This window comes from Fulmarus glacialis, unplaced genomic scaffold (genome assembly GCF_000690835.1).
Source record: "Fulmarus glacialis isolate BGI_N327 unplaced genomic scaffold, ASM69083v1 scaffold6956, whole genome shotgun sequence".
NCBI classification, from domain to species: Eukaryota; Metazoa; Chordata; class Aves; order Procellariiformes; family Procellariidae; genus Fulmarus; species Fulmarus glacialis.
This window is the reverse complement of record NW_009217408.1, coordinates 10,844-37,222: the sequence shown is the minus strand read 5'-3', so window position 1 is coordinate 37,222 and position 26,379 is coordinate 10,844. Positions and strand designations below refer to the sequence as shown.

The 26,379-nt window shown below is 43.8% G+C and overlaps 1 protein-coding gene across 1 annotated transcript in view; it reads right to left on the bottom strand.

Annotated features, from left to right (window-relative positions):
• FBLN2 (fibulin 2) overlaps positions 1 to 25,847 on the bottom strand; it is a 95,758-nt gene extending 69,911 nt beyond the window's left edge. The window contains exons 1-2 of the mRNA XM_009579650.1: positions 25,797 to 25,847; positions 7,815 to 9,278 (exon numbers count right to left, since the gene is read on the bottom strand). Of these exons, the coding sequence (XP_009577945.1) occupies positions 7,815 to 9,195 (1,381 nt within the window). The 5' untranslated portion in view covers positions 9,196 to 9,278; positions 25,797 to 25,847. The remainder of the gene's footprint in view (positions 1 to 7,814; positions 9,279 to 25,796) is intronic.
• Between the last annotated feature and the right edge of the window lie 532 nt (positions 25,848 to 26,379).

Genomic DNA, 26,379 nt, shown 5'->3' with positions numbered 1-26,379 from the left:
CCAAAGGGGTATTCCATACCATATGACGTCATGCTCAGTATATAAACTGGGGGCAGTTGGCCAGTGAGCAGCCCCGGGGACTGGCTGGGCATTGGTCAGCGGGTGGTGAGCGGTTGCGTCACTTGTTTTTCCTGGGTTTTGCTCCTCTCTCTCTCATTGTTTTGCTTTTCATTACAATTTATTATTATTACATTTAATTTTATTTCAATTATTAAACTTTTCTTATCTTGACCCACTAGTTTTCTTACTTTTGCTCTTCAGATTCTCTCCCCCATCCCACCAGGTGGGGGCAGGGTGAGCGAGCGGCTGCATGGTGCTTGGTTGCCAACTGGGGTTAAACCACAACACTATAACAGGTTATGCAGACAGTTTTTAGTAAAGCATGGCGCTGAAACTTGGCATTCTGCATACCAGGTTTGTGCTTGCACCACTTCACAGATCTTCACATCTTTAAGAAAAGATCCTCTAAACTATTTTCTCTAACTAAAGATCATGAGTTCCTGGTTCAATATACAGCTACCACTTAAAATATTCTGTAAGAGTTAAGGACCAAAACAGCACCATAAACGGCTAACACAAAAGTATCGCTAACCAGGAGCTCATGACCTTTGGTTAGTATCTCCATTTTAGCAAGGAGATGCACATGATGAATGGAACAAGGTCTGCGGTGCGGAGGGCTTGGGCTCACCAGGGAGATTCTTGCAAAGAAAGAATAATACTCCAAATTCAGAGCCCGCAGCTTTGAGAGGCACACTGAAACCCAGCCAGCTGGAAGACTAGCAGCAGTGGTCTGACTATACCAGTTTCCAGAACACAAACAGGCAAGCAGCAGTCATGCAGCAACATGTCCAGAGGGATCATCTAGACACAAACACCAAACCATCAACACTGACCCCAAAAGTATGCTCCTGGGTAGGGCAAGTCTGGATACTCAAAATCCAGCTGCTGCCTACATGCCTAGGCTGGCAGGCTAGATCAGCTAGATCCACGCTCAAATTCCTCAAGTGGGACTATTCAAAGCACCTGATAGAGGCCTAATGCCGCATCCACTGAAAGCAAGAGCTTTGGAAACAGAAAGCCATGCTGCATCCGGCATCTCTAGTGCCTGGAGATTTGATACTTTTGGCTACTGTTTATTTCAGAGTCTGCAAACAATTAGTCTGAATACACTCCTCCATGTCACTGGGGCAGGCTTCGGTTTTCCTTGCACCCTTTGCTCACAAATTTATGCCACAAGCAGCGTTCAGCGCACACACACTTGAAATTACTTGTCTTGTTAAAACAGAACGTGCCAAGGGGGCCCATCCCAGCACAAGCCATCCAAGCGCCAAGGGGGCCCATCCCAAGCACATCTTGCTGTCCAACCTCAACCCCTACTCATGCTTTTAGATATTGGAAGGAAAACAAATAAAGACAGAGAGACAACTGTGGTGACTACTGCACCTCGGGCAGGTTTCCTTCCAAACCCTGCCTGCAGGGGGGCACACCTAGCCGTGCTTCATCCCGCAATGCTCCGCTCGAGCACGAACTTGAAATGACAGGTCCACTGTCAGCAGGGCCGGTCGGCAGTGGCCCAGCAGCCCAAATCCGAGAAAGGTCCCTGCACGGGCTGCTCACAGCTTCACCACCAGCTGGGCCAGTGGAGCTGGACGAGGAGGGGGTGGCAGCCCCTGGCCATGGGCGCTGGGGTCACGGCATTGAGGTGAGCAAGGGAAGGGGTCTAGGAAGAGGTTGTGCACTAGAAGCCATGCGAGGATCAGCCCCCCACATACCATACATGGCATTTTTTAATTAGGAAATGGTTGCATTTCTTCTTTTTCCTCCTAAACTAGTATGAATGCCATTTTTGGCAGAACAGATAGATTAATTTTGCGGTTCTCTCTTAAAACACTTCTGAATTTTGTAGTATTTTAGCCGCCTTCTTTCTGTATGTATCCCAGCCTGCCTTACACCCATTCACACTATCTTCCTCTATAACCTTACTATCTCAGAACTTCAGCTACCAAAGAGACAACTGAATGCTGTCACCTGGGGCTGTAATTCATGCTGATTCACACTTGCTGGCTTTTTCTCCCCACACCCCACTCTCCTGAGGTTTATTTTTACTCCTCAGTTATCCTACTTTGAGGGGTCAAAGCTGATTTCTTCCTGTTGCAGAGAGAACTGGGACAAAGTAGGCAGCATAGGATTAAGCCTGAGGTAATTCAAGTAAATGTGAAAGAACACTTCACCCGATACCAAAAAATGCAATGTAATTGCAAATAGAGTTTGTGTTTCTGAAGCACCATCCATAGCATTCTCCCACCTCCAGTGCATTTTATGGTGGCAGCAGGAGGGACAAAGGGTCGGTGTGCTCAGGGAATGCCGCAGAAACCCTCACTGCAGGTCTGCTTTATAGATCTCGTTTGTCCTCAGTTCAGAAATTCAAGGTCATCTTTCTTCATGAGCCTCAATATCAGCAAATGTGCAGCAGATGGGATGGTTGAAATCTCAACTACATCCTTGGAAGTTACATGAGAGCCTCCTACCTGATCAGGATTCACATGCAATAAATCCCATTCTCACATCCACTGATCTCGGCTCACAAATATTTACTTGGTGCAATTTACTTCAGCTGGAGAGCAATTATCCTTATCTCTAAAGACGACCATGATAAAAAAAAAAATCACCAGTTGTGGATGAGTTTACATGTAAAAACACCTCCATTCTGAAACACAATGGTTCCAGCTAGACAAAAATTGCTATTCAGCCTGCCAAAACCAGAATGCAAATCATAAAACATTCACAATGAGGCTGTTTGCTACCTGAGTTACATTTATCCAAGAAACAGCACTCTACTGGCAGAGCATAGGGAAATGGAAAAAAGTGGGAAAATCGTAACAAAACTTTATAGTAAGATCTTTAAAGATGTTTTATTCCACCCTCCCCTGTTCAGGGCATTTTTAGGATGAGGAAAGAGGAAATATAGAAATTAAAACTCCCTCTGTTTGCTGCTCTTGCAGTAAGTGACAGGATAAGATCAATGTTTGGAAAGGGACTGTATGAAGAGAATAGCCTCCATCAATCTCATCCCTTCCCTTGGTGAAAGTACTTAATTTACACTTTCTCAGCTGAGTAATTACCTCTACTTTACACTTAGAGTTCCTTTAGGAATGGAGTAATTAGCATTTGCCACAGAAACTTCAATAGGTCTGTATGTTGCTGAAGAAAGTTGTTCCTTAGTCTATAGTCAGGATCTATGACAAGTGCACTCACACACGGAGTAAAAGACAAGTGTTTCCACAGCAGGGAGTGCTACGGGCTGGCACAGAGCACAGGCTGGCGGAAACCCCTGGGCAGCAGCAGCCGCCCCCGTCAGAGGCAGGAAAGCATCCACTGGGCTCACACAGCCCTGCAGAGCTGGTGCTGTACGTCCCACCTTGCAAATGGAGAAACCAGCTCCCCAAAGTCACCATTTTACCAGCGGGTTTGCAACGGGGCCCATTTCTGTGATGGCAGCAGCACCCGCATCCTCCCTGGGGGCCGCAAGTGCTGCTGCTGCCCCAGGGAGCCACCAGTGAGGGCCTGACCTCACACAGCACTGATAATCAGCAAAAGGGCTGGTCCGGAAAAGCTCAGAGCAGCCAAAAAAGGAGAGGGGAAAAAATTCCCGAAACAAATGGCAATTCACTGGAGTCCCTGAGTGAAGACACTAAATAGATCATCTTAGCTGGCTGATGTGAAATACAGTACAATATTGCATCTCGTTGTATATGCTTGTGTCCAACAACAGCAGCTTTTTAGATGCAGCGTTATTTCCATCCCCGGGCCGGGCAGAGCCCAGCACATATCCCAGGGCAGCCTCGCCGGGGACGGGGCCTCTCCCGGGGACCAACCCGCCTGTCAGCGAGAAGGGGAGCAGCGCGTGCCAGCCTCACAGAGTCGTACTGAAACACAGATGAAAAACGAAGTGCAAAAGGAGAAAGAGAATCAAAACACAAAATTAGCCTTTCCTGAGCACCAAAGTACTCCACATTGTTTCCACCATTAGATTACATATGAGCCATCAGAGATTTGGGAGATGAAAACTCAGCTACATATAAAACCAGAGTGAGATACATAAAATATAAGTAATGAAGCCAAGTTTGTAACCAAAGGCATCAGGGATCCAACCACAGCTGAGTTCTGGTGCCAGGTACAGCTAATAGGAAGAACAAATGCAATAGCCATCTAACTTGGGCTGAATTTTTAGTGGCAGCAAATGTTTCTGTGAAGCGGCCTATATTTTTCTAAGCTCTGAAGAAAAAGAAAGGGGGAAAAAAAACCCACACCCCAAAAATCTAGAATGTCCCTCAATCACAAAAATGTATCTCTCAGTGACTCGGGAACCTAAACAAAAGTATGTTTCCAGAAAAAAAGGAATTAAGATGAAATGTTAATAACCGTATTGATGATTTCAAGGAAGGAAAAACCCAAAATAAAGAAAACCCATCCCTGTACACAGACTGATGAGAACAACAGGAAAATTCAATTAAGTGCAAAAACCCCAAACAACCCCCTAACCCAGCCCTCCTCTCCGAGGCAGCCGCTGCTGGAAAGGCACAGCCATTTCCAGCCCCTCGGGCTGCATGCATCTTCCCTGCGCTCTGCGACCTTCTGCAATCACACAGCATTCACAGCGCCAAAGCACCCTCCCTGAGCTGTGAGCCATGGCCTCTGCACCCCTCAGCATCCTGCTGAGAGCTGGTCGAACAAAATCTGCGCTCATTGCTTCTGGGAGCCCATCGGCAGGGCAGGGTGCGGCCGGTGGCCTGGGAGCGCCTACTTGTTTTGGGACGTGGGCGACACTGTGCCTGCATGAGGGCTGGCTCACATCGCACCCTGAAGAGCTGGACAGGACCTGAACACTGTCTCGGGGCTGCCCATGTGCAGCCTCAGAGGAGAAGCCCAACTGCACCCCGAGGTGCAGCACCACCCCGCTGCGAGAGTGGCAGCCCCATTAGGAAACAGCGAAATGGCCTTGCAGGTTTTAAAAATTACGGCATTGGTGCAGTTTACATCTTACTGCTGATTCTTCAGGGGAGGAAAGAAGTTATTTGGCAATTCTGGTAGATTATGCCATTTTATAGTTGGAAATACATGTACAAAATTCATGTTTTCATTTTCTGTCTGAAAGCAAAATTAATTTTTCTTTCAAGTCTGACTAATATCTTCACTCACCCTCTATCACTGCCTCAGGAGTCAGCAAAGAGACAGAAGATATATGTGTTTTATTACTTGAAACATATGGATCTACTCAGATGAGTCACAACCACATCAATTAAAACAACAAAACAAGTGAAAATACAGCAGTCCCTAGGCATGAGCGCTGGCGCTAGCCATGTCAAGGGAGATTCCTGATTTTTGGAGAACGTTCTGTAGTTCTTTTACAGCCTGTACAGATACGCTTCCACCAACTATTCCTAATGGGAATGGTGAAGCAGACGGGGGGCAGGGGCTGCCTGGCCAGGCCCCACTTGCCAGCGGCTGCAGGGTGATGCACGTGGTGCAATGACACTGGTGCTCACTCCCAGGACGTGCAGCAACTCCATGGGCCAGAGAACCAGCAGCCTCAGAGCTGCATTGTCTACAGCCATCAGAGAGTGCTGTGCTCCCAAGGGCTATTTATTTTCCTTTCTACTTCTACAATATTAACTGAAATTATATACATATATATCTCAGCTAAGGCAAAAATGGCATCCAGTGATTTCCAAGCCTGCTTCTGTAGGCTAGACAATTCACATCTGACATGACATCTGTCACGTTTTGCTCCTATCCAACAGGCATCCCAACCTAATCCAGATCCAAACCAGACCTGTCTCAGCCAAGCAGTTCCCAGGAATCACAGACTGGAAATCACCTAAACACTTTCACCCCAATAGGCTTTCTTAAACCCTCTCACTGAAAATTTCAGGATGGTCCACCCATCTTTCCTTTTTGAGAGGAAAAAAAAGGCAATTTAATTTTAAATAGATTGTTTTTAAGTTACATCAGAAAACAGGTTATTGCATATTAGTCCTAACTCAGACCCGTGTATTATGTACAGCCTTCATGCACAGCTCAGATCAGATTTTGTGGTAGGCTGCAACAAATACAAGGGAAGAGCTTTGTGCTTAAGCTGCATGGTAATACTAAGCAGCATAAAATCTGCCTACAGAAGAGCTCAGTGCACTATGTAGACAGATGCTTTTTGCCACTTGCATTTGCACAGAGCAGAGGAAGGTGTTAGGAACAGATGCTCTTATTCAGGTTACACAAACTGGAAGGCTGGAATCAGTTCACTACTCACCTAGGATAATCAGCCAATCACCCCTATTTGATTCGTCTTTCACATAACAAAAAGACCTAGAAGTAAAATACAACAGGCATCCGCAAAGAGAAGGTAGCATAGAGGTAAGGCTTGGAGCACATTAACTATCTATTAAATCACTTTTGAAAGTCTATACTTCCTAATGGCATTCCTCTGGATGGTATGTGTGCTCAGCTAATGTTTTCTCATTTCAAGGCATTGTGTTCCAACACTGCTGCCTGGTGTACTCCTACAATGCTGTGAAGTTCTTCAGGCAAGACTGGTTTCTAGAGCATTGTTTTGGTGAAATCAAGAAGTCAAGGTCTGACTCAGATTATAGCTGTTATCACTAATTATGAGGTCAACATTTACAATAAAAACATAAGTGGAAGTGAAAGAAAAAGAAAGAGACTACCATCTCCATTCACGGACCTTGTACATCTTTTGTTTGGTAAACTGTCATGAGGTGCTGTTTGTGTTGGGACCTACAGTCTCAGCTCCAAATCTGCTCTCCTCCTATCTCCCTTAAACTTCTTGAGTAGATGGACTAGGCAGCTCAGGATGTTTAAGGGCTACCTAGATAACCCAGGAAGAAATATCACTGTCTAGGGAGTAATCAGTATTCTCTATTCAGACTGCAAGTATTATACATCTGAGTCTCATGAGAACATTTTGTGCCACATCTTGAAAAAGGAGATACTACTCTTGATTTGATGAAAAATGAATTGGAAATATGAGCTGTATATGTGCTAATTTATAGCGATGAAGTTTGCATTCATTACAGTAATGAGCATTGCAAAAAGCATATAATCAACATTCACTGCAGATGTCAAGAGGAATCCAGAGGCAGAGAGGAAATACATCCACTTGCTACAGTTGATCATAAACATCATAAACTTCCAGCCCCCAAAAAACACAAAGCAAGAGGCAGTCCTTTTTCTCCCTACTAATCCTCAGGGGTATTTGAGTGTATCTATCAAGTTCTTGTACTAACGAGCTTAGACAGCCTTTCAACCGTAGGATAAATATTACAACAAGTGCTGTAAATATTTTCGTAGTAGAAGCACAACTGTTTCACTTTCTCCGCTGCAAAAGACAAAAACTACCAATGTGATTACATTCAGTTGGTAACTGGAGGATCCAAGCAGATAACTAATTAAATCCTTTTGTGTAGAGTAAGATGTTTCTCTAACATCACATTAGAAATTAAAAGCAAGTAATGGAAGGAAGAAGTCGGAGTTTTACAAAACATCACCTGAAATAAAGCTAAAATACCAGACAACACCATCCACAGTCTGCAAAATCAAAGCAAGGTAGGCAATAGTGAAATGGCATCTATTATGTCAAATGAAACACAAGCCATCTTCTGAAAGAGATGAAAGAAGGTAACTGGAGGTTTGCTTGATTTCATACCCATGTGGAGCAGTAAGAGGAAAAGAACAGTGGATATGCACCAACGTTATTATGAGTAAATATTCTAGACATCTACACTGGAAGTAGTTCTTACCTTCTGGTAACCTGGGGTTAGCGTGAATAGAGTTGGGGTCCCCATCTTCCTCGGGATGGTAACGATAAAGCGTCTGTGACTGCTTTTGGGATGACTGACTACGGTCTTCCTTTAGAGCAACAGGAGGAGAGGTTGTTGCACTGAACTTTACCTTGGGGAAAGCATTTCCCTCATGCGTTTCATGGGAAGATTTTGACCAACTTGTTTCTGTTAAATTCACCTCTTTCAAGCCTAGATACTTGCTGTTCCCTGGGTCTTCTTTTCTGGCATGCTTTTTCATTTTAGAGTGGGGGGCTCTTTCTTGCTCGTGCTTCTCTTTGTCCCCTTGCTTCCCTTTTGGTCTCCTCTCCAATTCCTCCAGGTGCTTGGGTGTCTCAGTAGTGGCTGTTGTGTGCTCCAGAGGAGCACTGGTGGTTTCTGGCGCTTCCTTATGTGTCACTTGCTGGAGGGATGCTGCAGTGGTGCGGGGCACCCTCTTTCGCTCACTTCTTTCTGTGGCACTGCGAACTTCAGAGGGGACCTTAGGTACTGGTGTGGTGAGTGGCGCAGCCGTTTCCTCTGGGTACAGATCGGCCGGAGCCAAAGCTGAAGGAGCAATGCTGGCTGGGAGGTAGTCATAATCCTCGCTTTGCTCTTGGCTGATGCTCTCTTGCTCTAGGTGGGACGAGTAACTCCTGTATTTTTTTGGAGACTCCACCTGGGTGTTGTCTCCTTCTGGTGCCTCCTGATCATAGCTGTATGGATCGTCGTAGTGCCTCTCTGGTTCGCTATCTTCAGCATCTATTGGACTTGCAGTGTTTAAGGCGAACGTGTTACAGTCTGGAAGCTGGTAGCACATCAGCTCACCACCAGCGTTCGGGCAATGGCAAACCTTGCAGGGGGGCATGTGGAATGTGTGCCCTGCTACATACTTCTGGCCCTCGTGGAGGCAACCTATTCTCCCACACTGAGGACACCCGTCAGCTGGCACCACCGCATCGATGCAGTTTGGGGGCAGCTCTGGGCACAGCATGAACTGGCAGCTGATCTTGCCTCCTCCCTTGGGGCATGAGCACTCAGTGCTTCCGAAGTCCACAAAGTAAGACTGCCCTTCGGGTACTTTGCCGTTGATAAAGCCCACGTTGACGCAGTCGTAGTACTGATAGCCTTCGCACGTGCAGCCGTGCTGCAGACATGTGGCACAGCACTCGCCAGGCTCCAGCACGTCCTCGATGCAGTTGTCCAGGGGCTGGCACTCCGCGCCCGTGCAGTCCCTCTGTGCATGGGAAATGCCGGTCCACAGCAGCACAAGGAGGATGGCATTCAAACAGCTCTGCTGCCAGCTCTGGTACCTATCCATAGTCTTCCCAAAGAAATATAGCTGCAGTCCAAACTTGCACATTTAATATTTTTTTTTTCCTAGAAGGCTGTAGATTCAGCTCCGAATCTGCAGTGTTTTCCCCGAGTTACCTTTTCTCATAGATCCTAGAGTTATGAAAGAAAACTCTGTTAAAGACTATACTCAGCACATATCCTGTTAAACATTAGAGGTCTTTAAAAGTTGGGACAAAATCCAACATCTGGAAACCTAAGTACAAAATTAATCATAATGTCTTCCAAGCATTGTAGGCACTAAGTTTGGAGTTGCATGCTTTTCCCCCACTCCCATTTTGAAAAAGAAAGAAAGAGAAAGAAAAAAAGGTTGTGACTGTTCTCTTTTGAATGTGCTCACAAAACGTGTATATATTTCAATAAAAAGAAGGCCTTTATACTTCAATGCCTTTTTGTTAATCTTTCTAGCTAAAAAGAGAAAGATTTTTTGGCAGATAGTAAGTAAATACACAGTTCTTCCTCTGCAGATGTAAGTTTAAGATAATTATTCTTTATGTTTTAACTACAAATACCCAAATCTTAAAGATCTTTCTTAGACAAAACTTAGCCTTGAGACGTGAGAATTTGTCTGTACACATGTTAACTCAAAATAAAAGGAGTTTTTTTCTGCCTCCTTCCCCCACTTAGCAATCTTTTGCACTTCAGTCTTTGGCATTAACAGGGGTTTTTTTTGCCCCAGCAGTGCTAAAATAGAACTTCTTTGTATATTGCGGTTACTGTGTGGTTAAACATCATATTAGCTATCCTGTAATACATATTAGAGGCCGGATCCTCAGCTCACAGAAGTTGGCACAGCTCCACAGCAGGCCTGTAGCGCACAGAGGGATTGACTCTGACTTCGCTAGAGTTACAACTGTATATGCAGTGGACGTTTACACCAACTGAGGATATGCCACCACTGGCAACCACTTCTTTTATTTTTGACACCACCAGTCATACTTTATAGTGAATTACTACACTATGAACAGCAAAAAAAAAAAAAAAAACAAAACCAAACAAAAAACTAATTGGCATAATAACACTTTGTTAAAATGCATTGAGGAAAAGAAAGTTGTTTCCTTTTTAATTATTAAACCCTTTGACAACAGAAAAGTTTAAGAGTTAAACGGTTGTCCTTTATATCAAAAGCATGCTCAAAGCTACACAATTAACATGGAAAAGTAAAACAGAGAAAAGTTTGCCTATAGAATTTTATAGAATTAGCGATCTGATTATCTTTCCAGAACCCCTTCCGTCATCAAAAAAATAAAGACCCTAAAACATTTATCTAGGGCGTAAAATGTAGTCACATCACCAAGAACAATAAAACACACAAGCAACAGGAATCCTGCCAGAAAATCCATTCAGAAAGATTACTTCTCCCATTCAAACTGGGCTTCCAACAAGTCTGCTTCGGCACTGCTGGAAAGCGGCCAGGCTGTGGGAAAAGCGTGCCTGTTCTGATAAGATACGGACAAACTGTGCTAAGAATTTCCACAGTTCTGCGCTGGAATTTGAATTACTTCAGTACGTTGTACAGAGATATCATTCTTACAAATGTAGGTTTTCTACTACTAATTTGAGTATATTAGTTGAGTGTGCTAAAGGATACTGACTGAAGGAAAAATAAAATGGTCAGAAAGTGTAATAATGGCTTGGAAGAATCTCACTTTTTCAGAGCTGTTCTCAAAACTAGGATATCTCATATGAAAGAGAATTTTCAATATGTGGTGCTGAAATTAATTCTTCAGAATCCAGCCTGGGAATTAATAATTTATCCTACTTTCAGCAGCTTTTCCAGGTAATCCAAATTTGTAATTATTACATAGCTCTAGCTGGAAAATAATGAATGGAAGGACAATTAAAGATAAGCTGCTTCTGTAAGGGTCCCACAGCAGGATCTTGTCACCATCCCTGCCCATCGGTACCTCCGGGCTTTGACGCTTCAGCGCATGCAAGTCCCTTGGCCAAACTCCGTGCTTGCCAGAGCACTGCTGGTGGCAGCTGAGGACAGCTCTGCCCTGGCCCGCGCCTCCCTCTCCCACATCACTGCTTCCCAGGCTCAGAAAGCCCCGGGACCCCGACATGGGCCGTTTGGGTGTCACAGCCCCAGGTTTGGCCAGCCTCTGTGGGCACGAAGGTAGCGCACAGCATTGCCTGGGTAAGCATCTTTTCTTGAGAGTTTCATTCTCATCCCATTGTCAACTATTTTTCTTCCCCCACCCCAGTTTTAACTTTGCTCTGTCATATTAGAAATCCAAACCCAATGTTACTCTGCTCAGTAAGGAAATCAGGAAAGTAAAATAGAGAGGCCACCTAGTCATCTTCTACTTAAAAGCAAACTAATCAGCAGGGATGGTGACAAAATCCTGCTGTGGAACCCTTACAGAAGAAACTTATCTTTAATTGTCCTTCCATTCATTATTTCCCAGCTAGAGCTATGTAATAATTAATAGGTAATCAGCACCTGTCAGGCACGTAAAGGACAAGCTTGTGTGCATCACTCACATTATATCCAAACAGCAACTGCTCACAGCCAACTACTGCTGTCCTGGTGCAGCACAGCCTGTCAGGTAAAAATGACAATGGGAGCAGGACACACCCGTGAAGATGTTTGCCTGCCCTGTTTGCACATTCAGGTTTCTCAAAACAAGGACTCACAGGCATAAACTCGAACTCCCAACAAGAAACCCCCACATAACCTCATATCCTGAAGCAAGTAGCAGAAAGCCAGTCATAATTTACATCTAGCATGCCTAGAAGTTCAAGCACAGCTGAGCGTTTATCATGGGACAGTCCTGTTTTCATGAAAGGAGCTGCTCGACTGCCCTCCCCCGTACAGTTACCTCCTCCCCTCCTCATCTGCACCCCCTTTCTACCCAAGGGTTTGTTTGCTTGTCCAGGTCACCTCCAGTTTTTCCTCTGTTCCTCTCCTTGCTCCCTTGCCTTTCGCCCACGGAGAGGCCTGGAGAGCTCGTGGCCCCTCTTCTGCAGCAAGCCCTGCCCCTGCTCCCCGCCTCTCACACTTTCTGCTCAATGCCTTATTCAGTCCCTCCGTACCCTTTCTCTTTTGATCATTTCCACATCCCTCAACATTTGGTTTCTCAAGCCACCAACCTCAAACTGATAAGGCTGAAATCCTTATAAACCCTTTTTCTGTCGATAACACCACAATCTTCCCTATCCTCAGGCTCACTTTCCTTCATCAGAAGCTCCTTGTTTTTGGTGTAATGATTCCAACAAAAGTATCTCTTTTATTCCTTTAAACCATTGCATTTTCCCTGTGCTTTCTCCATCTGTTCCCCACACCCATCGCTCCCCCCCCACCCATAAACTTGCATATCAAAGAAACAGTCTCTACTTCAGGCACAGAGACAAACAGCTTTGAGTGAAGTGCACAGACACGACTATTGAGCCCCACTGAGAAAACGCATCCCTCTGAACAGAGTGTGTGTGCTCTTGCCAGCCCGCGCAACTGCCTCTGGATCTACGCCCTTCCCCAATGCTGAAACGAGACAGCAGCTAATTACTTGGTAATGGCATCAAAAGCTGGAGCTGTGAAATAAAGGTGTCTATACCAAAAGGGTAAAAAATGCACTATCTCTGGAGGATAGGGGAGTTTAATACCAGTAGATATTATTACAATAATTTGTTTCCATTAATTATTTTAATGCTTTCTTTAATGTCCTTTTTCACAACTGGGACAATACGCAAGGACTTCACCTAAATGAGAATCAGGTCTTTTTACTCTCAGCTCTGTCCTTCACCCACTCTTATGAATGTCATTGACTTTCGCTGCTCAGTTGGGTGGGATGTCACACCTAAAATAAAGGTCTTTCAAAGTCTCTGTTGAAAGCTTTACGGAGCTCTACAGCAAGATAACCCAAGTATCACCCCAGTCCTCATGCATTGCATCATGACCCAGAAGGCTTCAATTTATGTCCTTTATGGAGTTTCCTAACCTGCTGTGCTGCATATCCCGCTCTGCTTTGGTTCAAGTGCTATTGGCTTTGGTGGGGTCGTACGGGGCCACTATTAAAGTAGCTGTTGCCAGTCCTGTGCACACAGTGCATCCTGAGAAAGCATGAGTGCCCAGGCAAGGGAGTTTGGTTCAAGTGCTATTGGCTTTGGTGGGGTCGTACGGGGCCACTATTAAAGTAGCTGTTGCCAGTCTCGGTGCATCCTGAGAAAGCATGAGTGCCCATGCAAGGGAGGGCCAATGCTCTGGATTGGGACTAAGTCCCTCAAAGTCAACAGAAGTGAACCTGTGACGTAAATCAGCAGTAAAGAGAGGAGTTCCTTATTCCTCAATTCCTTCTTTAAAAATGATTCCTGGGAAAGGCAAAGCAAAGACACCTTACGGAAAACAGGCTTTAAAAAGTAAGAGTCCAGATTAACATGAACTACAGGCACACATCTTCATGGAAAAGGAAATGAGAATGCTTCACATTGCAGATGCAACCAGTATCTGTGTGACTGAACATCCAAGGCTAACAGCAGCAACCATCAAAATTATTACTAGCACTGGCTGAAAAACATCATATTCCTGTCTCCTTGCAGGGGAAGTGGGTAGAACAAAACAAGATTTCAAAATGCTTACTTCAGTTCAATTTGGGGCCAAAAAGCTATAAATTCTGACATTTTTGCAAAACAATATACTCAGAGTGATTTACTTCAATCAAAGCCATAACATAAAGTCGAAAGGAAGAATGTTGACTTGATTAAAACAGTTCAGCTGTATTACTTGAAAATGTTGATGAAACCAGTGTGTTCCCACAGAAGATCTAGACATTTTAGATGTGCAACTTCTTTAAATTAAGAGGAGTATTTTATTGGGAGATTCTTTTTCCAGATGGTTTCATTTCAGTGCTGAACCAGAAAGCTTATTCTAGGTAAGCAGAGGTGACAGGAGGCACTTTCCTTCAAAGACTTCACACAAGCACCATCTTTCTGTGTGAAGGTTGCCCCAGAGACGGCAGAACAACTGCAGAAGGTGTGCACGTGTGGAAGACATGCTGCAGGATCAAGAGCATTCTTTCAAATGTTCACTGAATAAAAAGAGGCAGCCATTTATAAACAAAAAGCAATAAATAGAATAAATTCAGCCCACTGCAGAGGCCAACACCTGCATGAGAACCCACTGACTTCCAGCTTTGAAGATGTACCTACGATATAACCAACTGCAGATCCCTGCAAACAGGGTTAGATAGAACCGTTCTTTTCTCTGTCCTACCTCTTAATTCCTCACTAAATTGCCCTTTTCAAGGATGGTAAAAATAGAAATGCTGTTTTGATATGCATCTTCTCCTTTTGAACAGTGTGCGGGGCCAGATGCAAGCCTGATGTGAAAGCAGAAGGTGGCAGACATCTGTGCAGTCCCTCCCGTGCCATGTACTGGGAGCACACTCCCTGCTGGGTGCAACTGTGGGAGCTAGCACTTAGTTTGTCCCTTAATCTACACCCAGGTTTCATGCATGTAAGGAAAGAAGTCTGTCTATGCACTAAGCTGTGGGAAAGCAAATGCAGTAGTGGCACTCACCACCTGTGCACAAAGCAAGTTCATCAACCCACAGAGATGCTATGAACGGTTCTGCTGGTCTCTCGGTGCTACCCAGTCCAAACTGGCTCTCCAGGCTCAAGCTGTACATGACCAAACACAGTCCTGGTCTGTGATGATGAATCTCTTCTCTATGACATTGGTGAAAGCATTGCAAAAAGCACAGTAGTAGCCTGAAGCGCATGTGCACACCCACACTGAACAACAAGGCTAACGTATTTCGCCAGTCTGCGTATTTTAGCACCTCTCCCCAGCCAGAACTCTCTGGTCTGCTGCAGCTGCCAGCAGCTCTTAAATGGCTGCGGTCATAGTTTAGACTAAGGGAGGAAGAAGGGAGGGGACGGAAGGAAATATCAATTTAAAAACAATCCCTTTTAAATGCAAGAGAAAATGGAAATTTATGAGAGATCTTTCTTGTATGAAAAACAGAAAAAAACCCTAAGCCCGGTAACTCCTGACTCGGCTGTGCCAGCCAGTGGATTAGCTCTTCCTTTCACACCCTCTCAATCCGGAAACTTGTGATCTCATCAAGCGCTGGAAGGGATGGCTGCTGGCTGCTCCCAGCCCATCTTGCTAGCAGAGGTAACTGAAGTGCTATTCACGAGACAGATGAATGAAAAGTGGAGAAGGGTTTCCTTTATTTATGCAATATACAGCGCACAGAGCCTGTCGTTTTTGCCTGCTAATTAATGAAATTTGAGATGAGCTGAAGCTAGCCTTCTCATTCGGGGCACCTGGGTTGGGGAGAAAGAGAAGAGGGGTAGGATAAACCCCAGTGTAAATCCAAATTCAATGAGCTGCTTTTTCTTATCGAAAGTAAAGCACGAGATGCTTAGTCACTTCAGTGTTGTCAACACTCCAGTTTTGGCAAAATCAGCCTGTTTTCAGAAGTCATAGCTTTTGCAGGCGGTTTTCCTCAGCTTTATTTTCAATAAGGAATCAGTTACTGTTAACCCCCTTTTCATGGAAAAGCTTAAAAAATGGACTTTTGGGAGCCTGGAGGATCATTACTTAATTCAACAGAGAACTCAAGAGTGGGACAAACAAGGAGCAAGCAGCACCAGATCAAAACTCACGCGGTGTCCCAAAAGCGGCTCCGATAAGACCTCCCTTCCCAGCAGAAGTGCCCCCGGGCCGAGATGCTCACAGTGCTCTCCGGGACATTCCCCACGCTCAAATCCAAACAGGAACCTGACACGCTGCAGTAATGGAAAAGCATCACCCAAGGTATTTCAGCTGAAGTAGCCAAGCATTAGCAATAGTCACCAGGCAGCTCTGGGATGTATTCTTCCAGAATGTGCAGATTTTGAAGCCATTTTTGAAGTCCTGGAGAGCGAAGGCAGCCTTTTTCCAAGTGAATGACGGGGCAGAGCCGAGGAGGGGAGAATCATGTCTTGGGTCTCTTGTGTCAGTGCTCCCCCTCACCCCAGACCAGCCCAAAATAACAGGGCAGGTACTTGGCTCGCTGAAGAGTGAAATTCTGTGTCATTGGGAGTCGCCACTGCAGCAGATCCAAAGTGACTCAGTGGGAGGATGGCAGCTGCTGAGGAGCGAGAGAAAAACGACTCACATGGGGGAAAGGAGGTGAACAGAAACACCGTCCCGCCCAGTGCACGTGGCTGGTCCTCGTCCCAGCTCTGACACGCTGGCAATGGAGAGATCAGCAAAGGGGCTGCGCGTGGACGGGCGGACTACAGCCACCGAAACATGCCAAGCGCACTGCCACGGAGTCTTTGACAGACCAACTAAGATTCAGTTTCCCTCAGGACGAAGCAAGTGCAGTGTCCATGCACAGGAGGCTCAGCATGTACTTGCAGCCGGGCCAGGGTCACGCAGCTCTGCTGCAGAAGGAGCCTAGCTCTTTCTTTTTAGTGAAAATAAATGTGTTTGTTATTGATACACTTTTTTTTTTTTATTTTTACATCACCAAGTTTCAGGTGACTACATATGCACCTCAAAAACACAATTAAATAATCCAGCTATTTCCATGACAGACAAATAAAAAAATCTGGGAAAAGATTAAAGCAAACTCAGCAACAGCCATTCAAAAACGTTTCCCAAGGCACAGCCAACAAAAACTTGTCAAAGCTCATAAGTTATGAACTAATTTGCACAGAGAGAGCTCTTTTGGCAGCAGGCAGGCAGAGCGTGTCCCTCAGCTCCACAGCACCTCGAGCAGCCGCACACGTGTGGAGACAGCCTCAGGAGATGCGGAGCACAGCTCCCGCAGCAGCCCTGCCCCAGGTGCCATTACCAGCACCAGTTCAAGGCTCGGGGCTCAGGTGAACACTGTAAATACTGGTAGCTGCTCTGATGAGTGAAGGAAAGAATTTTTTCTCATTTACTTAAGAAAAAAAGAGCTGCACTCCTCCCTTCTGTCTCAGGAAGAAACAAATCCCTAGTTTCCACAGTGCTCCCCATTATTTAGGTACTTCTTTGTGAGAAACCATAAGTAACTCAAGCAGAACGTACCCCTATACGATCTCATAACCGTGCTCCTCAAAAAGCATTCTTTCAAGGTTCTGGATTACATTTCTCTCTTTCCTCCTTTCTCCCCTAATCTTCCTCCAGGATACTCCAGTCCTCTGCCTCTTCCCAGTGTTTCACAGAGCTCACATATTTGCAGGGCTGCCGCTGACTCTCACCAAGGAAAACACTAGCTGCAACCTCAAGGACAGTGGCACGCAAAATCTGAGCATCTCATTTCCACACCCTCTTCTTTCCTCAATGAAGTGACTACAATGCTACTTAGAATTTTGTGTAAGCAACAGATTCAAGCTTTGGGTTTGTTTGTTTTCTTAATCCAGTCTTCTATTATGCACGAGTCCCGCCAGGACTTTGAACCCCACTGCCCTAAGCAGTGACAGTCAGTAATACAGATCTTCTCCTTTTGTTGGAGAACATGTTGGTTGGAGCACCTGGGCATTAAAGAGAAGCACACCTGGGTACTATCTACATATTTCAGGCAGACCTTTTGGAACAGTTGAAAATGAAAATTCCCCCACCCCCACCCTAAAATACGAATTAGGCAAAAGAAAGCCTGGCAGCTTAGCAAGTGGCCTTTCCTGCCCTGTGCCAATTTGGAAATAATTAACAACTGTTTTCATTGAGGGAAGACTGAAGGGAACTGCAACAGAGTTGTCCAGAGTCTACCTGGGAGGAAAAACTGCTCACCAGCCGGAGGAGCGGTGGTTCCTCCAACGCCTGAACTTCAACCTCAGAATTGAAGAATTTGATTTAAGACTCTCCAGAGTAACTCAGAGGGGTTTGCTTCAGTCTGCCAATTAATTCCAAATGAGTGTCAAAACAAAATGTCAATATATTAAGTTTGTAGTAAATAATATTTCAGTAAATGTGTCCTGGCCTTGTCATTGTCATAATTAATAGTGAAATTCTAGCTGCTGATGAAGTGAAAATAATACATATTGTACAGTGAACATTTTACAAGCTCTTACTAATTTGGTTCACAGTTTTTCCACGACTTATATACAGAGCTCTGTCAATGCACGTCTTTTGATCCACAACACATACAGTTGCTGTCTACAATCAGGATTTCCTGAGGAGTAGGCTGTGAATCTTGACATGTTCCCCTCAAAAGGCACAGTGATTTTTCACAGTGTAGCGAAATCCCCAGAAGGACCCAAGATCAAACTCTTCTCCTTTATGACTCAACAGGATCCAAATCTGTCCCTCAAGAGAGTAAACGTGCTCTCAGTAACCAAATGTAGCAACAAACCAACTCCTTTCATTAGCTGTACTCTGCTCCGCAGCTGAGAAAATACATCTTCCGCTCTCCCAGCTGCAGAATGCACCTAGCTGAGACTCACACGACAGTAGGTGAACTTCTGCACGCCCACTGTCCCGCCTGTGCTCCAGCTCTTAAATAAGTAAGACTGCTCCGGCTCTTAAATAAGTAAAGACTTAGAGACAGCAGACAAGGCCGTCGCTGTCGTTGTTCCACACAGAGAAGGTATTCTCTGTCTTATTCCTCTGGATAAAGTCTGAGGGGAAAAACTGGAGAAGGAAGACTCCATAGTTTATTGTATCTAGTGGATAAAATGCTAGCTCAAAATTACCCATCACAAGCACACCATAGCTCCACCTCATACTTCAAGGAAATATCTCTGTCTTGAGTCACTGGGATTGCATTTTCCTCATTACAGTAAGTGTTCTCAGAATTTTTCATTTACAAAGTTTTCAGCCCTCTGTGTAGCCTTGAGCACATTATTACTGCTGGAATCATCCCAGATGTGCTAGTTCTGCCCTTGACAGCGATCCTGAGAGTTTGCTGTGCTCTAATCTGAACAGAGAGTCTTCCTGTTAGAAGAAAGGGACAAGAATAAGCAGCGTAAGAAGAAACAACTGTCCTGACCACTACTTCTACCTATAAAGCTTATCTGGAGTAAGCCTGGCACGAACCAAAATCTCCGAGCTTCACTGCAGGACAGGTTGCGTAGGACCTTTACTGCCAGAGGCCAGTCGGTGCCCAAACCTGCACACAAGAACCATGGATACAGGATGAAACGGAGGTGTAAAAAATACAAGGGTGGATGCATCTCCCAACAGAAACTGGTGCCACTATCACTAAATAGTCATCTCCTTTGCTCTGCCACCGCTCAGCCCCATTTCTTGATTTCCCAACCCTACGGTTTTCTACCAGCCTTGAAGGAGGAGATAGGGTTTAGGAATCAACTCCACAAAGACAAGCTGGGTTAAGGATCCAGCTTTGTGATTTTGCATTGAAAAATGTTCAGCTAATTAATCTGATTGAGTATCTGCCCAGATATTCTTTGGTATGAAGAAAAGGAACTCAGATTTATTTCAGCACTCACATACATGCCCTCTCTCCACCCACGCCATGAGACAATAGACTGCAGACAGAGCATATCTGTAGTAAGTGGACTGGATGTACCATGAGGCATATTGCCAATTATAAATTAATGAAATCCAGAAAAAGCAACTATGATCATTCCTCAAGAACAGTTTCCTCTCATATGGTGACAAAAGAAATCCCTTATCAGGGTTATTATATATACCAATTAAATTCTTTAGCTAAAGCAAAAAATTATTATTTTAATGGAGGAAAAACTAGAACATTTGGTTAAAATGTTCTCACAGAAATGTTAATTACCACAGGCATTAAACAAATGGAAATCAAAGCCTACCATTTGTTGAGCACTTTGAAAAGTTTTAATGCAAAAAATGTGCTGGAAAGAAACCTTCAATTTTTCCTCATGAATGAAAGCAAATCCCTGTAAATGAAGCTACATCTATCATGCTGCTAATCAGTCAGCAGCCGCAGATGTAATCCATCAATCAAAACTGTTCCTGCACAAACTTTCCATAAAAGATAATGGAATTAATTTGGTTTGTTGGATAGCAAAACGTGAAAAGATGCCTGCTCTGCTATTTCATCTCAGAGCCTATCATTCAGAGACAACAATAATGCCAGATGTAACTAATAGAAGTTACCCTTGCAATACCTCCCATCTTCCACCCTGTGTTTACTCTTCACTGATCCTCAAAGACTGAAGAGTTGTGTAAGAGAAGCTGAGAGTTGCTGTGTGATTCCCATTTTTGGAAAGTAAACTATCCTGCGCTTCACTGGCTGGGCATGAGGCTGAGGAAGGCTTTGCTCCTCAGCGGCCAGCGAGTCCTTGAGCTGATGGGACAAGCAGGTCGGCGTCCCATGCACCCAGCACACACACACTGCCTGGGATCTTTTATTGTATCTGCTGTAGCACACAATTACATGAACTAAACTTGATGCTAACCAGGAAGATGTCTAGCTCCTATAGACAGACAGATTCAGTACTCTGCCAGAGAGGATCTGGATGGATAGTGCTTTCAGCCCTATTTATCCTTCAAGAGATGCCAAGGCCAGTAATGCTTCATTTACTGAAGATTAAAATCCAGAGAAGTGTTTCAGAGGAGGCACCGTACTAGATGTTGGAGAGAGTCTGGTTCGTTTCTTCAGTGATGAGACCTGTTCTCTTCTGGGCAGCAAATTTATTTATAACCAACCTGAAGTAGATTTAAAGCTATTTAGAGGCCATCATAAAGACACTGACTGGTACTTTGAAACTCATGAAAGCAAAATATCTGGTATTAATTATTGCTGAAAGGTTTAAACATAAATAGATATGGAAACATATAAATACACGTATTTCTTGTACTCCCCTGGCATGCTTTTGCTCTCTAAGGAAGGTGAAAGTAATGCACAACCCTTTTGTCTGCTGCACGTGTGGAACCCCAGATCCTGAACTCCTTCCATTGATTTCAGTAGCTTTGGACGAGATCCAAATTGTCCAAGGTACAACCTTAATTTGGAGGATAATTTCCTGGGGATAGGAGCACTGTTTTTTTTCTGTATACTGTACAGCATCTCAAACTGACACACTATCACAAACAGATAGTTTGCTATATGTCTAAATACATTTCGACAACTTCTCAGATGCATGTATGTAGTTCTTGTGTTCATAATGATTTGTGGTTCTGTACCATATTTACCCTACAAACCAGAATGGTATTAGAAGAGCAAGCCTTGTTTACTTTGTAAGTTATAGATTACATTTGCTATTACCACAGGAAGCTAGTATGGTCTGCTGTGTAAATATGCAACCCATACTCCTGAATATTTTAAGTTATTGATCATCAACAAATACAAGTAAACCCATGGTAACTTGCAACTAAAGGCACAACAATCAAAATTAGAAATCTCGGCAATCCAGAAACACTAATACTGCAAAATTTGGCTTTGTTCCCCATAGTATGGGGAACATACTATGTTTTTTAAGATACCTAACAAAACGGCAATTTTACTTTAACTGCTGCCCAGAAGAGAACAGGTCTTATTACTGAAGAAACCAACCAGACTTTCTCCAACATTTATGAGAAAAAGGCAGATCCTCTCAAATATACTGAAAAGTAAGCTAACCCCATCTTCTCATATAAAATTTTGGGAAAATGAAAGTATTGATGTAAACTTCGCTTTTCATGTTGGGCCACGTATTCCTCCTATGCTGGAGAGAGAATCTAGAGCAATCAACTGATTACAGCTCTATTTTTGCATTAAGTTATGCACATGCAGGTACACCCGCTAACATAGAATGATGAATGAATATTTTTTATATGTTACCTTATAGAGGTGCATATAATTTAAATAACAGGAATACATCTTTTCCTTTGACATCTTGTTTCTGTTGAACACACTAACCAAACAGTAAATTGATTTTCATTACAATGAACAATATTCCAAGAAGGTGGTATTGACTGTGAGCACAATTTTGGTCTTGGCACATTAAGATACATATATATGTTTTGGTCAATTTTCTCCTGGAAGGGGAAGAAGTTATTTTATTTTCCAGCTGAAGAAATCCTACAACTGTAAAGATGATTTATGCAATGGGAAAGAGATCATTAATACAACAAAAGAAGAATGAGCTGATACTCCATGCTTGTTATGCACAGTCCAGCACATGAGTCGCAAGAAAAATTAAGATGACAAAGTCACTAATATGCAAAAGATAAAGTCTCTCAAAAATCACAGGATGTTTGGTATTAAAAAAAAAAAAACAAAACCAAAAACACACCAAGGAGAGTGAACCCAAACAATTAGGACTACAACATATCCTTCACAGTGAAAGGAGAGGTATTCCTGCTTTCCAGTCTACTCTCAAATTCCACTGTCAGTGCTTCCACAAATGCAGCCCCCAAGGCCGGGCTAACGTGCAGCCGTCCGGCAGAAAGAGGCACCTGCAGAGAGCCTTCCTGTGGCATGACCTTGCCTCACCCCAGAATGATTTTAAACGCTTTGGCAGCCCAGTCAGTCGTTCACACCCAGCTGACTGATTTTGGAGGCTGGGAGAGGGAAGATTTTCATCAGATTTCCAAAAATATAAAGGTTCTACAACTTTGCAGAATGACTTCTAAAAGAAGTTGCTGATACTGTGATCTTGGGTATTCGAAGTACAAAGAACAAGAACAGAACAAAGAGGACCATGAATCTAAATTCTCTAAAGATCACAGGTTCAGCTTAACTTCATTTTTTTAGAAGTTACCTCACCGATGAAGCTTCCTCTACAGTCAGTGGAGAGGGGGGTAAAACTTCAGAGGGCAACTAATATCACTGATAATCTGGTTTAGGATGCATGGATTGCCCCCTAGATGTGAGCTTGTCTTTATGCACCATACAGGGACCTTATATGATTAATTGCCTTATTTTCAGGTAGATAAAGCTGAAGAGCCTGTGATTTTTCAATTTGCAAAGGAGAACTCTACAGGGAATATGAACAAAATTTGTAGAATCGTAAGAAAGACAGATAAACTGAAGGGGATATTCATTCACCAAATGTGGATCACAAAAGTGCAGAAGCCAATGAGGAGAAAGCAATCATTCCCCAAGAGGCCAACTGGAAGAATCGCAGCAGAGCTCTGAAAAATGATGGATCCCGTCATCCTAGCAGTTCCTGGTCATTTCGAAAAATGGAGAAGGAAAGTGGTGCAACTTCTCACAATTCTGCCAATCCTCTGTTTGACTTGTAAGACTAACTTCTATGGAAGGTGCAAGATGTGTATCACAATGGAGATGTTCTGCTCAGTCCTGTAGGGTTGGCTACATTATACACTGACATGACAAGGACTGTCAGGACCTGGGTCTTCATTGCTTCCACACTATTCTCAGAGAGCCAAAGCTCTACAAATCAAATAGGACAGAACTTCATTGCATGCAGACAAGATGAAGACATAGCCAATCTATCTGATTATAAATGTAAGATACTCTTGTTATACACAGACTACTGTCAGTATATATTGACCATGTTATATACTGACCACTGCCTTCCCAGTCCTGATATATAAGATTTCCCATTTGGGATGTTTAACCAAAATAAATGTTCACCTTTAAAGTAATGTTAAGCAATAACTTTCCACGTTACCTTCCAATACATACCACCACCTCAGCCTAGAGGCACTGGTTTTCCTTCAGTAGAGGATTTCAAGTTGTTTGACTCTACCCTGTTTATTTTACACAAATGCTATTCCTTTCTTACAGATGGATATGATCTGTTGAAGACCTGGAACATTTTATCCCATAGCAAAACTCATTCAAAAGTACCATCTGTTCTTCCTGCAGGGGCACAGTAATGCCAGAAACCGTTTAACATTCCATAAATTAAGACCATATAATGGATAGCTCATTGTTAAAGTGAAGCAAGGAATTGTCTGGAACCTGATGACAGACATTTTGCTGGGATTTTGCCTTAAAAATAGTATCCAATGTATTATTTTTGGTTTGCTTCTTTAAAAACTTCACATTCAACATTAAACAGCAAAGGCGTGTCACAATCTAGACCATCTTAATGCCTGGCTTTATCCCCACTTCCATTAGTGTCAGCAGGGTCCTTTCTAGTAACTTCAGGGGGAGGCTTGGACTGGACCAATGGGTTAGAAAAGATTCACTGAAAAACCAAATTCTGTTCTCATTTACCCTGGTATGTGTCTGTTGTGTCTGCACGATATACTTCCTAAGAGACCAGAATTCAATCTTCAAGCATAACAGCTATTAAAATATGTCTTATTTTATAGATGTTACAGTAACATATTACACTCACACACACATACACACACCGTGAGCCCCCCCACCCCCCTCCCCTTTCACTTATTAGTAAGAAACCCTAGCCAAAAATGAACTGCCATTTGCTATTCCCTTTCTACATCCAAACGGTAAGACATGCAGATGTTTAATCAATAAAAAGGCTGGACATAAAATCCTGCTATGAGTATCTATCATTTGAGTAAACATTAAAACAGCCTTCATTTGCCATCCATACAGAGAAACTGCAGATTTAAAAAAAAAAAAAGTCGTCTACAACAAAAAAATAAAACACGCACAAAAGAAATCAATAGTTCTTAATTGGAAAAAAATGGCACTATAAAATCCTCCACCCAAGAGTGGGACTCAAGTGGCACTCTGCCCGGTGCTCTGGGCTTCCCGGGGACAAGCAGTCCTCCCTAACATGCAACTCTTGTCACACGCGCCGGGAGCTGCGTGTGAGCTGTGCTCCAGCGGCTCAATGCAAAAGTTACACTTCTTAAGTCAGAAAACTGCTATATACCAGCGCATTTCAAAACCTGTTAGTGAAACAAATAAGTAGATGACACTTACACGCTCTAAGCGATAAGAATTATCACCTAAAAATTGTCGTTATTTAAGACTATGTATGTAAGCGTATACAATTATTATAATCTCTTTGTGAAGCTCTCACATTGCTATAATAAAATTCGCAGAAGCAAAAGCACTTTTAGCCCAACCACTACTATTCCCAGAGACAATGCATATATTTTTCCATCACATCAGATCCTGGATGGTGGGGGAAGGGCAGGAGTGGCGGGGAGGGGGAAACGCAACTTGAGAATTGGTAAGTGTGTCAAAATCTAAATTACTTGGAGAAATTTTGCAGCACAATCATCCTTTATGCTTGTGCAGCTTGGCTCATATGGCTCACATTCAGCCTGTCACACTGAATCATTGCTACTTCTTGACTTACATTAACAAAAACAAACCTAACTTTCGCTTCAGTATGTGAGGTAAAATGCTCTCTGAATTCCCAGTCAAAAGGCCAGAGGCAGCATTAAAAATAATTGTTTTTCTAAGAAGCTCACTTCTGAGGAGAAGATAAAAAAAAGTCCGTGAAGATCTAACTAATAGCACAAACACATGTGTTGCTTATGGAGTATTTTGCAAAAAAATCCGTACTGCAAAAAGCTTTGTCCACGAGCAGAGTAGACACAGCTTTAGCAGTCTTAACTAACAAAGCAAAACCGCCGCTATCTACATAAGTCCTTAAACTGTATCGAACAGAAGATATTTAACAAGAGCTTTAGAGCCTGATGAACAGTTAGAAAGTAAATCTAGAAAACAAAGTAAAATCAAAGAGAAACACAGCCAGATACAATCATCTTTGCAACTAGCAGAACACAAGGCACAAAGCAAAGCCAGCACTCAAAGAAAGTTACTTTACGCTTCTCCCACTAAATTTGCAACAAACGTCCAGTTAGGAAGGATTTCTGCTGACCTGTGGATGTGCAGCAATGTAGATGCAGTGAGTTTTCCTATCACCTTTTGTTCCCAGCCATGTCAGCTGTGCTCTGCTCCAAGTGCTGCTCACACTCCCAAATCCCCTTTTCCAGCTCTATCTTAGGAACTGCCCAGATTTTGTAGTGTAATCTGAGCAGGGAAGTACCATGTGCCTATGATATGGTTAATTCACTTTTTACCCCCCGCAAAGCCTAAGGAAGCTGCTTCGCATTTCAAAGCCATGCCTGCGGCCGCCTGACCCAGGTAGGGCCAGGGCAGCACTGGGGCTGCCTCCTCCACCCAAATGGGGCCATTAAACAGCTCGTTCCCACCTACCAAATCCTGGGATGGGGGATTTGCCAGGCTGCTGAGACTCTTGTCTCTCTCTCCCCGAGGTGCCCAGCGCAGAAGGGATCATAACTCCCACACCTAAAGGGAGCCAGCCCTCTTCGCTCAGGGCCACCACCACAGTGCTGGGGCCATTGCCATCCCCGTGGCCAATACCAAGGCCCTTCACAGAGGCCCCTCGAGACCCAGTGAAGCCTGGGCATCTGGGACCTTTGGCAATGAAGACGTTAAAT